Source organism: Rhinolophus sinicus, linkage group LG13, assembly GCF_036562045.2.
Source record: "Rhinolophus sinicus isolate RSC01 linkage group LG13, ASM3656204v1, whole genome shotgun sequence".
Taxonomy (NCBI): Eukaryota; Metazoa; Chordata; class Mammalia; order Chiroptera; family Rhinolophidae; genus Rhinolophus; species Rhinolophus sinicus.
The window spans coordinates 26,710,602-26,723,306 of NC_133762.1; the positions used below are offsets into that span (position 1 = coordinate 26,710,602).

Consider the following 12,705-nt stretch of genomic DNA (forward strand, 5'->3'; position numbering starts at 1 on the left):
GTCCTGCTCTCCTCCGCTGCCCCCGCCAGTCTCCCCTCCTCTCCCCCACTCACCTGTTCAGTCCTGGGAGCCGCCTCGCCCAGCAGCCTCGATTTGGAGGCCCCTGAAGGATGTGGCCTGATCCCAGACTCCCCCTTTTTCTCTTTCAGGGTGTGAGGCTTTACTGCCGTCTTCACAGCCTCTACACCCCTGTGATCAAGTAAGTTACTCTCTCCAAGCTTCCGTTTCGCCTCTGCCCCTTCTCAGCTCTGTGGCCTTGGGCTGGGAACGTCACTTCTTTGAGCCCCAGTCTCCTTCTCCATCAGATGGGGCTAATAATCGCACCGACCCTGTAGGTTGGTTATTAGGGCTACGTGAATTGATTTTGGGGACACACTGCAGCATGCTGAAAGGTATCGGTTCTGGAGCCAGGCAGGCTGGGTTTGAATCTCAGCCTGCAAGGTACCAGCTGTGTGACCGTGGGCAGTTCCTTACCCTCCTGGTGCCTCAACTGTTTTTTCTATGGAGTGGGGCCTTTGCACTTGCTGTTCCCTCTGCCTGGCAAGCTCTTCCCTTACATACCTGCGAATTGGCTTCCTTCCTTCAAATGTCTCCAAACCAGAGGGGCCTTCCCTGACCGTTTTTCTAAAGTGTCACCATCTGGTATGCACTATCCTCCTTACTACACTTTGGTTTTCTTCCTGAAACTTGTCAGTAGTTGACGTGTTATATATTTATGTTTATCTGTCTATCGTCTTTCTTTCCCACTGAATTGCAGTCTCACCAAGGGCGTGGAATTTGCTCACTGCTGTGTCCCCAGGCCCTTGAACGGCACGTAGACCAGCGCTGCCCAGTAGAACTTTCAGCCCTGGTAGAAGTGCTGTGTATCTGTGTGTCCAGTACCGTAGCTTTAGTCACACATGGCTCTCCAACCCTTGAGACTGAGGAATGTGATTTTAAGTTTGACTTAATATTAATTGATTAAACAATGGCCACATATTGGAGAGCACAGGCCTAGGGCAAAAGAGCACTCGGTGAATGTTTGATGAGTGAATGCTGAATAGTAATGGACCTCTGTGCCTGTTTCTGCATCCGGGAAATGAGCATGAGCTCACACCTCTTGGACATGACGATTCAGTCTGAATGGCACCTGACATGTAGTGAGTGCTATATACATGCCAGCGATTGGGTGTTCTCCTTACCATGAAGCTTATGGCTGTGGATGAAGGGACAGCGATGGTGACTCGATTCTCACCCAGCTGCAGAGTCCTCTGTCCCCCATCCTGACCCATCAATCACCTCTCAGAGGAGCTGAGAGGAAGGGCCTTTCCCGGCATTTACCGGTCTTGTTGGAGGTCCGGCCCTGGGAACCACGTTCCTCTCTTGCTGTGCCTCTGCCTCCTTAGTCCCTTCCCAGAAGGGCCCCTCCATCACCTGCTGGGCTCCCCAGCTCCTAAAAGCCCTGGGAAAACTCCCCAATTGGAGCTTATTGGCCTCTTATCGTGTGGGCTGGCCACATAAACTCATTTTTGTCAGCTTCAAAGGCTGAGAAATTATTGCAATTTGCCTGTAAGGGCAACGTAACCCTTAGTACCAAGACTGAGAGGCCACAGAGGTCAGAGCATTCACCTCAGAGGCAACCAGGAATATCGCAGGCCCCTGCCCCCTGCTCAGTCCTGACTCCCCGTCCCCCACCCCCAGGCGTTTCCACATTGGAATAGTTTGTTGCCTTTGAACCCATGAATGTCAACAACAAAACAAATGAAAAGGGAAAAAATGAATTGAGAGTTTTTCTCACTGCTCCACCAGTTTTCCGTAGCCACCGTGCTACTGACATTTGGAGCTGGATAATTCTTTGTTTGAGAGCCATTCTGGGCATTTGGGAATGCTCAGTGGCCTCCCTGCTCTACCTGCTAGATGCCAGTAAGTACAGCTGCCCCCCCGCCAGGTCACAGAAGCCAAAAATGTCTCCAGACACAGCCGAGTGTTCCTTGGGGGGCAGATTCGCCCCTGCTTGAGAGCTCCTGGGCTGGAGAGAGGAGTCTTAGCGCCATCTGCTCCTGCCCCCTCACTCTATGGGTGAGAAGGGGGCCCTGGATTGGGACAGACGTGCCTCAGGTCACACTGAGAGTGACGTGTGGAATCTGGGCCAGGACTCCCTGCCCAGTCCGCCCGCGCCCCAGGCCTAGAGAGCCCGGAGACCCTAGTTCCTGAGCACTTCGAGCAGGGACCTTGGGACTGCTCCCACCTCCCTGCTCTGCAGCCGGCTCACGGTATGCCTCTGGTGTGGTTTCTCTTCCTGCCGCAGAGACCGCGATTACCACCTGAAGACCTACAAGTCGGTGCTGCCTGGGAGCAAGCTGGTGGACTGGCTGCTGGCTCAGGTGAGCACTCCCTGCCAACTCACGAGACCAGCCATCTTGCTCTGGCCAGGACTGGGGGCTGCCGGGAGGTGGGCCTTTGAGGTTTCTTCGTTTGTTAATTTTTTAATTCTTTTTTACTTGTAGTAAAATACACATAGCACTTACTGTCTTGACCATGTTCACATGTGGAGTTCAGTGGCGTTAAGTCCATTCACGTTGTTGTGCAACCATCACCACCATCCCCCTCCACAGCTCTCTCCGTCTTGCAGAACTGAAGCTCTGCACCCATTAAACACTCACTCCCCATTCCTCCCTCCCCCAGCCCCTGGCAATCACCATTCTACTTTCTCTCTGTGAATTTGACTGCTCTAGGGACCCTATCTAAGTGGAATCATCCAGCATTTGTCTTTCTGTGCCTGGCTAATTTCACTCCGCACAATGCCCTCCAGTCCAGGTTCATCTGTGTTGTAGCCTGTGTCAGAATTTCCTTCTTCTTTAAGACTGAATAATATTCCATCGTACGGCTAGACCACATGTTATTTATCAATTCTTATTCAGCGGACACGGGTTGCTGCCACCTTGGGTTGCTACCACGTTTCCATTTTAAAACGGGGACAGTCCTGGGCAAACTGGGACAAACCGGCCTCATCCTGGCAGCACACTGCAGCCTCCATGTGGAGCCTGCCGAATTACTCCTTTCACCTAAGGTCCCAGTGGTCAGAGGCTGGGCAGAGGCTTGGAAAATCTCTATGTCAGTTTTGCTGCAACGTCCCAAAGGTGTTTGTTCTATCGAGATGTCGTGGACACTCCTACCTGCCTGCTTCTTGTCCCTGATGGCTCCCATTCACAGGGTGCTCACTCTGGGCCCGGTGCCGGCTGGTTTTTGTGCATTACCTTGTTGAGTCCTCCAGCCTGTTTACAGATGGGGGAACTGGGGCCCAGAGAAGCTGAATGCCTGGTTGTTCCGGGGGACACAGCCTTGCAGTAGCAAAGCTAGGACTTGGCCGGGCCTCTTACCCACTTGTGCTTCAGTTCTGCAAACTTTTCAGGGAGCCCGCAAGAATGTTCATTTGCAGGCTGTAAAAAGAATGTATTGGCTCCAAAAAGGAGACAACTGCAAAATCAAAGTGGGTAAATGTTTAAACATTTACAGCTTTATGTCAGCTTCATTCATTGTTAAATTCAGCGTTCATCAAAACCTCATTCCACTCGAAAACCGTTTGCTGGCTGGATTTTTCTCATGTCGCACAAATTCCTGACAATTGCCTGGAAATCACAACAAATCTGTAAAATAATTGTTTCTTGGCGTCAAATAACTTCAAAAGCAAGTTTAGAAAAAATTCTTGAAAAAAAATGTTTTCAAGCCAAAAGAGCATGTTTAATGTAGGATGTGGGTACATTTTAATCTGTTTGCTATGATGTGGGACCTTAAGTCCTGGGAGGTCTTGAAACGACGCTGGATTTGAATTCAGATTTGCACATGTCTGGGATTTGCCACTTAGGGCAAAGTGCACAGACGCTCTGGGAAGCACAGAGCATTAAACCACTGTGCTACACCGCCCGCTCTTTAGGAGCCCATGAAACCAGCCAAGAGCATGTGCTTTACTTACAGACCTGGGTTCAAATCCTAGCTCTGCCGTTTCCTAGCTGAGTGATCTTGGACAAGCTGCTTAACCTCTGTGCCTCAGTTTCCACACCTGTAAAATGAAGCTAAAAACAGTACCTTCCCCTTTGGATTATTTTGAGGATTCAATGAGTTAATCATTTAAAGTGCTTAGAAGGGTACCTGGTACAGCGTAATTGCTCAGTAAATGTAGCTAGTCTTATAATTCCTCATCTCCTTCTCAAGGGATTGAAGGTGGCTCAAAATTCCAGGCAATACGGAAGGCTGAAGAAATTGTGGAGGGACTTGAGGTTGTGGGAACAGTAAGACCAGGAAACAAACCGCTGGGTGTTGGGAAGGCACGGTCTGCACAGTCCTGCCTTCTGAATGTGCTGCTGAGACAGGAGGGGCACACATGGTGTTTTCTTTTGTGGTTTAGGTTTTTGAGTCAAAGCCCAGACATGCCTGGGCTCAGGACTCTGTGCAGTGGCGCTTCTCACCCCCTCCGACCTTTCCGTGCTTGGCCATGTTTCCTGAGCTCCATTGGTGCCCATGATTGCCTGTTGGCTTTAAACTTGATGTGCCTTTGTCTTAAGTGCTGAATCCCAAGCTGGGGGTGGGGTGGGTCACCAAGATGGCAAGGAGTCGGTGGATCTGAGAACTGTTTGGAGATGCAAAGCACAGGATGCATCGCTGTGGGGTGGGAAACATGGATGAGTCCTGGGGTTTTGGGTGCGATGGGTAGCCGGAAGTACCATTTAAAGTGATGGGAAGATGGGGGAGGAAATGCTGGTGCCTTGGGTGTGGGAAGCCTCTGCCTTTGGGTGCCCCACTGGACTTCCCAGTAGATGGGTGGAGGAGGGGCAGGCTTTGCAGGCCTGGTGCTCAGGTGATGTCTCCACTGCAGGTATTCCATTCCTTGTCACTTTTTGGATGGTTTTTGAAAAGAGAGGTTAGAAGGGCGTGTAGAGAAATTTGACAAAGGGCTCATCAGCTCATCCCTTTTTTCCTTCGAGCACTGACTTTGTACTAGGCACTGTTTTAGGTTCTGGGGATACGGCAGTAAACAAGACAAAGTTCCTGCCCTCATTGATCTTAAATTCTGGTGAGGGGTCAGGGAAACACTATGAACAGAAAAAAAAAGAAGTCAAGTATATAATATGTTAGCTGGCGGTGGGTGCCAGCATGGTGGTGGGGACAGAGTGTGTGGGAGCTTTGGGCGGAATGTACCCTTCGAATGGGTATGGTGATGCAGTTTTCACAGGGGCTCCGAGGAGGCCATAGTATGCAGGGGCATTTGAACAGAGACTGGAGGGAGGAGGTGAGTGAGCTAGGGGACATCTGGGGATGGAGCATCCTCTGAGGGGACAGAAATCAGAGGCTCAGTGTGGGGTGAGCTTGATGTGTCCAAGGACACCAAAGAGGCCAGTGGGGTTGGAGTGGTGTGAGCAAGAGGGAGGGATGATGGGAAGCTGGTGGGCGGCCAGTCACATGGGGCCTTCTGGGCCACTGGAGGGCTCCGGCCACTGCAGGCTCTGAGCACAGGGGGACGGCATCTGATCTTGGTCGGATCAGATTTGTCTGACTGTCTATGGAGCACAGTTTATGGTGGGACAAGGCTGGCAGTGGGAGGCCAGGGAGGAGGCAACCTCAGAGCTCCAGGCAGGGGTGCACGGTGCCTGAGAACTGGGTGGCTGCAGGGACGGTGGGAAAGTGTCACATTCTGGATGTTTTCGAAGGTAGACCTAACAGAGTTAGCCGATGGGTGGATGAGGTGTGGGAGATGAGAGACAGAGAGGAGTCTAGAATGAGTCTGAGGCCTTTGGCTGAGCTCGGGAGGCGCAGGGCTGTGCCTGGGAGCACTCCCGCAAGGAGAAGGAAGCAGCCACAGCAACCGCCAGAGCTGGTGTCTCTTCGCTGATTGGTGTTGGGCATGGCGGGGGCCTGCTCATGGCTAGTGCTGTCAGAGAAGCTGTGGTCCTGGCGGAAGGCCTCCTGGAGTCGCCTGAGCCATGGTCAGTTGGTCCTGAGGATACTCTCTCCCCGCCCCTGCCCACCCCCCCAGCATCTTGTTGCAAGTGGAGGCAGGGGGAGGATGGTGGAGTGAAGGATGCAGCTGACCACGGAATGTGTCTGTCTACTTCAGCAGACCTCCCATGGCTTGGCCTGGTCTGGGGACACAGGGAAGCTAATTGGAGCTGACGCAGGAGAATGACTTCCAAGAGACTGACCGAAAGACAGCTGGCATCCGGCTCTGGGTCAGGAAAAGGGGGAGGAGGGTGTGCATGTGGGTGCTCTATGGGGAGAGGTTGGGGATGTGGACGTGACCTTGAAGACTGGTTAAAGCTTGTCTTCCCCACCTTGTACCTCAGCGGGAAAGGCAAGAAGAAAACAATTCTGTAGTTCAGGAGGAGTCTTTCGTTTCGACCACGTCTTCCTTTCTAACTTTTAGGCCATTCTGCTCCTTGAAACAAAATGTGGATTGAAACCCCCTGGAGCAACGAGAAATGCTTTTGGCTGCCCATGATAGGAAACGTGACGTACACAGGAAAGATATTTTTTCTCTCGTATAATAGGAAACCTAAGTTATACGACTAAGCCATTTTTCTCTCCCACAACTAGGTATCCAGCGTTCATGGGCCTAGAGCACAACAATGCCATTTACACCCAGGCTCTTTCCATCTTTTTGTTCTGCCATCCTTTTGCCGGTTGCCTCATAGTCATAAGATGGCTGCTGTAGCTCCAGGCATCGGTCACATTGATGTAGACCTAGAGCCAAAGGCAGGCAGCAAGGGCAGTTGGAGAGAGCATTCTCATTGTTTTTACTGGGGAAGTAAACTTCCCTCAACCCCCTCCCCTCCCTAATGGTCTTCCCCTTAGGTCTCATGGGCCAAATGGGTCCCACATGCACCATTAGACCACGCCCTAGGGAAGAGGACAGGGATTGCTGAGAGTGGCTTAAAATTCCTTGGAATTCATCCTTTGAGGCTTGGGGAGGGGCTCCCTACCCACTACTTGGGTGAATCAGAGTTCTTTTATCTCTGAGGTTAAGGTGGGTATTAGCCCCTCGACAGACTGGCTATGCTCGGTATCAGCTCTGATCTCCTCTGTGTATTATCTCATTTAATCCTGAGAACAACCTGATGAAAACAGTTATTATCCCCATTTTACTGATGAGGAAACTTGAGGCTCAGGTTATGTAACTTGCCTCAGGACGCACAGAAATGGGGTACTCCTATAAGAATGTGTGTGGGGGGGCTGTTATGATGCTTGGTTGTCGATAATAATAGTTATAATAACTCTCTGTATTAATGATAGCTGATACTGTGGAGTCAGCAGGGACCACCCCTCGGGTGGCAGAGGCCTTAGAAAATTAAGGGCAAATCTGGAAATGAGAAATGCAAATGCAGAAATGAAGAACCTCAGAGAAGTTAAGGAACTGCCACAGCCACAGGCCACGTGGGGTTTTGAACCCGGGGAATCCCGAGTTTGCTCTCCTCACTCTCTGCTGGATGGCTTTTGATCTGTGCTGCCTGGATTACAGGACGCCCCGGCTGCAGCCATCAAATGGAGGGCAGGGGGTCAGTAGGCTGGGGCGGGAGAGAGCAGGGACAGGTGGGAGCCAGGTGCAGCAGGGCACAAATCTGCCAACTTCTGTGCTGGCTCGGCAGAAATGTGCCCAAGTGCCCACCACGCTGACCCCCACCGTCAGGCAGATGGCAGGCGCTGACAGTGGCAGGGTTTTCAGCACAGGGGGTCAGGGGCCAGGGTGGGAGCAGGCAAAAGGCCAGGCTGGCAGCTCGAGGCAGCGGCAGAGGAGATAAAGAATAAACGGGCAGGACAGGAGCCCTGGCGGCAACCTGTGCAACTGACTCCTCCTCTCAGAGTCTCAGTTTCTCTGTCTGTAACATGGGGGTGGGGGGAGGGTCTGGTTCTGAAAGGAATGCATTTTCACGATGTAATCTTGGACAAGTGCCAAGCCCGTCTGTGCCTCAGTTTCTTCATGTGTCAAATGGGGTTAGTAAAGAGGGTCTACTTCTGTGTGGACCACCAAGACTGAGGGTGTGCAGCGCCTGGCACGTGGCAGGTCAGTGAGGGGCGTCCGTGGGCATCATCACAGGGTGTCAGAGTTCACAGGCACAGGGGCCTTCTGAGGCGCTATGTAAGTAACCCCCCACTGTGCTCCCTCTCCCAACCCTGCTTGCCTCTGCCGCCTTCATTCCTAGGTGGTTCCTTCCTCATGGGAAATAACTAAGCAAGAATAACTAACATTTATCAAATGCTCCCTACATGTCAGCCATCGGGCCAAGAGTCTTGCGTGGAACATGTCCTTAATTCTCACAAGACTCTGAGGTGTGGACATGGTTTTGGCCCCCCTCCCCACCCCTCATTTTAGAGACACGGAAACCGAGGCACATAGAGTTGAGTTCAGGATCAGTTTCCAGATTGGGTTTTTCATTCATCCATTCGTCCATCAGACATTTTCTGTGCGCCACCAAGTTCTACATACTGTGTTTCCAGGCTGAGAGGTGGATAAATGAGACAAGAACCGTCATTGCCCACTGGAGCTGACATTATAGCCGGGGACAGACCTTACACCAAATTTGTTTGGAGGAACTCAAGGGCAGGGAACAGTGGGGTAATTCTCCCCATGAGCAGTGCCCTGAAGGGATGGGTTCATTTCAGGTTGTGGCAGGTGCAGCGCAGATAATATACAAGGTGCTGAAAGAGAGTAACTGGAGGAGAGTTTGTTGAGAGGATGTGTGGTGGAAGGGGTGAGGGGCCACTTGAGGGGAGTTGGGGAAAGGCCCACTCGGAGGAGGTGACGTAGGCACTGAGATGTGAAAAGCCAGAGCAGAGCATTCTAGGGGGAGGAAAGAGCAAGTGCAAAGGCCCTGAGGTAGGGTCACGTGTCATGTGTGGAAGGAGCGGCCCGGAGGCGGGTGTGGCTGGAGCTCCTAGCGTTGGGGGCGAGTGGGCAAGTGGAAGCGATGAGGGAAGTGTGCTGGTGAGATTGCCTGGGGCTGTGTGTGCCCGTGTCTTCCTCCAGGAAGGGAGAAAGTGGTGACTTGGTGACTTGTGGTTTCCCCACAGCTGGTGGGATGTAGGGTGGGGGTTTACTTTTCAGGTGGTGGGTGCCTCCAGGGTCGGCATATTTCCCTGTTAACCTGAGAATCCTGCTTTGTTCTAACTTTAAGAGTCTCCCTGTGGATCATCCCAGTGCCCTTTCGGGAGAAGGGGAGCAGGGACGGGCTGGAATGGGCTGGGAACCCTGCCTCAGGAAGCCAGGTCAGCTCCAGATGCCTGCCCGGCCTCCTAGGCTGTACACTGGGCCTGCCTGCCACCTGGACCCCGGCTGTGCCTCCTGGCTGGCCCCTCACAGCTGGGGGGCAGCTGCCGCTCTCATGGATGGCTGCCTACCCCGGCAGGGCTCTGAGCCCACTGGCCTTACAGCTACTGGCCTGGGGTCCCACGGGAGAGATTTGTCTTCCTCAAGTCAGCCCCGGCAGCCAGTGCAGCAAAATACCGAGGCCGGTGGCTCCCCTAGGCTCTCTGCTCCGTGTCTGAGCCCCAGTCCTGGCCGGCTGAGTCCTGCAGCTTCTGGCATTCACTGCTTGAGCTGGGAAATTCCCTCTCTGGCCCCTCGGAAGCTAGTGGAGGCCCGGAGAGTCAAGGCCTCTGGCCCGGCTGTGTCAGACGAGTGCCTTCCAGAACTTCTCATGTCGGCAGTTCTTTAAATGAGGGGTTGTCTGAACGTAGTTGAAGCTCATTGACTTGGCTACAAGCTCCTGCATGAGTTGGCCCCTGCTGACAACACATTTAGTCAATCAACAAATATTTACTGAGCACCTATTATATGCCAGGCCCTGTTCTAAGCACCTAGGATTCAGCAGGGAAAACAGCAGATCAAACTCCTGCCCTTAGGGAGCCGACCTCACTCACCCTCTCCTTGCCGGCAGTGCTGCCTTTGTGCTCCAAGCTTCATCCTGCCTGTGGACCTTTGTCCATGTCGTTTCCTCTGCCTAGCAACCCTCTGCCCACTCCCACACCCCCTTCCTCATGCACACCCACAACTCACACGCTTTGCCTGGATGTACTGAGATTATTTGGGTTGCAAGAAACAGAAACAGATGCTGGCTAATGTAGGAAATGAAAAAACGAGATGACGATACATTGGAAGTCTATGGAGCACCCAGAGTCAGGGGGAGACCCAGGAGCCAGGCCTTAGAAAGCACTGGCGTCAGGAAACTCCCAGCTTCTCAGGAGCGGGAGCTGAAGGGCACCTGCTCTCAGAATCAACACCAACTCTTCCCTGTCCCTGGGTTCCTCCACTCAGGGTCATGTTCGTGGGGCAAGGAGCATCTCATTGGCCTCACATGGATCCTGGTCTGGATGGGGGATGGCAAAGTGAGGGACTGTTCCACCAAGATGGCATCCCATGTGGCAGAATTGACCCCAGAGGCGGGCCCAGCACACTGGCCAAGCCTGTGCATTCTTCAGTTTGGGGTTGGATGTCATTTTCTTGGGGACACCCTGAGATGAGTCAGAGCCCCTTATTTAAATTGTACCAGTTAAAAGTGTTTTCAGTTGCAGGGACAGAAAACCCAACTAAACAGTGGCCTAAGCAGACAATCGTGCCACGTAACAGTGATGCCACATATCGAGAACCTTCCATCTTCTACTCTGTCATTCTCAGCAGTGTCTGCCACCTTGATCCCGACATCACCCCACACCCCCACGCAGTACTTCCTCTCATGCTACTTTTTCCTTTTATCAGGGAGGAAGGGGTTTTCTAGAATTGCCTGGTAGATTTCCCCAGAAGTCTCACTGGCTTGAGCTAGGTCAGTTAGGAACTGAACTTGATTTTAATCGGAGATCCAACTACAGAGTCTAAAAGAAATCAAGGGTTTGTTTTTCTGTATATGAGAGAATCCCAGAGGTTGGTGGTCCAGAGCTCCTAGGGTGGCCTCATGATCTTTGGGGACCACAGTTTTTCTGCTCTGCCGTCCTTAGCGTGTTTCTGTCCCCTAGGTCACATTATGATCTAGAATGACTGCTGGAGCCCTAGCCGTCACATCTTTGCTCCAGGCAGAAGAGAAGGGAAGGGCCAGGGACAAAGCAGGTAGTTCCCGACCAGTGATTTCTGCTTTATCTCATTGGCTACCTCTAGCTACAAGGGAGGCTGGGACTATGGTTGTTCGGATAGATGCATTGCCATCTACAACAGTGAGGGTTTCAGTACTAGCAGAATCGGGAAGGGTTGTTGCTAGGCAACCAACAGTGTCTGCCACTTAAAAATCTCCATTTGTCCTTTGTGACATTTATCACACAATGCACAATTTATTTATTGCAAATACAATAAAATACAATATTCTTGTTTGGGGTTTATTAATAACAATCAGAAACATGTTTTGGGGTTGGGAAGGTACTGCAGTAACCAAAACAGACACAAATCCCTGCCCTTGTGGAGCCTGCATGCTTTACACCAGCCTCACACAGCCCCCTCGGTGCCAGTCCACCTAACGCCCTCTCCTTCTTGTTCCATTTCAGGGTGATTGCCAGACGCGGGAGGAGGCAGTGGCGCTTGGCGTGGGCCTGTGTAACAACGGCTTCATGCACCACGGTAATCCACCCCTTTCCCTAGCTTCCCGGGGGTCTGTCCTGGAACAGAAGAGCTGGCAGGGACTCTGGTTCCTGGTGCATTTCACAGGGAGGGGACACTGAGGCCCTGAGAGAGCAAATGGTGGGCTGGAGGCCGCCCAACGCCCATGGGTGAGCCCAGGTTAGATGTGGAGTCTGCGAGCCTGTAGACCATGGGATTTGGGGCAGCTCATGAATTACTCTTTTCCCGTCCCCTGTTCCACACTGATTGTGAGTCATTTCTGGTGTCAAGTAGGGACCAAGATGGCCGGTAAAACTTGCGTGGAAAAAAACTGGATTTGAGATCAAATCCATGGGCTTTCTATGCTCTTCCTCCTGGATGGGACATGGCCTCCCAGGGTGGGCAGCAAGGCCCACGCCTGACCCATTGGCTTCCATGGGGAGGAGAGGAGGGAAATGTGGGAACAGAGGAAGGCAGGGCCCTTTCCAGCAAGTGCGTGCCCCTATTTCTGGCCTCAGCCCTCAGGTGAGTCTCTTCCCACAGTGGGAAGCACATGAGAGGGTGGAGAGGTGGATGGTCCTGGGGCAGGAAGCTGGGGAGAAAGAGGGAGAAAATGGTTCCACTGATACCACTTTAAATTGAAACAGAAGTTAATACTCTGTGTGCCTGGACTCTTCCTAAGCACTCTCCATGTGTTAATTAGTTTAATCCTTGTAAAAATCCTTTGATGTTGGTATTAATATCATCCCCATTTATAACGAGTAGATCGAAGCCCAGACAGTTAAGAAACTTGCTCAAGGTCATATGGCAAGTAGCAGCTGGGATTTGAACCCAGGCAGGCTTTCTTCACAGGCCACACACTCAGCCACTGAGCTCCGGGGCCTTCCCTCACTGGCCCTGAGGGAGCCCCAAGTCTCCTACCCTTTCATCCCTTTAACCCCATCAAGGATCCTTTCTCCTATGTGTGGAACACTCCTCAGGGACTTGTCAGCGGCCTGGCCCTCGTCTGGGGTGCCCTTCCCTCCCCACCTGCATCAACCCCTCACTTAGTGTTTCTGCTCAGTTCATGCCTCCCAAAGGGGCCTCCCTGACCACCTCAGCTGAAATAGCTCCGGTTCTTCATCACTCTTTTTAGTGGCTCAGACGTGCTTTACTTC

The 12,705-nt window shown here is 52.3% G+C and overlaps 1 protein-coding gene across 1 annotated transcript in view; it reads left to right on the forward strand.

The window, feature by feature from the left end:
* The window catches only part of PREX1 (phosphatidylinositol-3,4,5-trisphosphate dependent Rac exchange factor 1), a 178,027-nt gene that overhangs the window by 129,081 nt on the left and 36,241 nt on the right, over nucleotides 1-12,705 (forward strand). Inside the window, 3 exon segments of the mRNA XM_074318350.1 lie at nucleotides 150-199; nucleotides 2,288-2,363; nucleotides 11,497-11,569. Coding sequence (XP_074174451.1) covers nucleotides 150-199; nucleotides 2,288-2,363; nucleotides 11,497-11,569 — 199 coding nt within the window.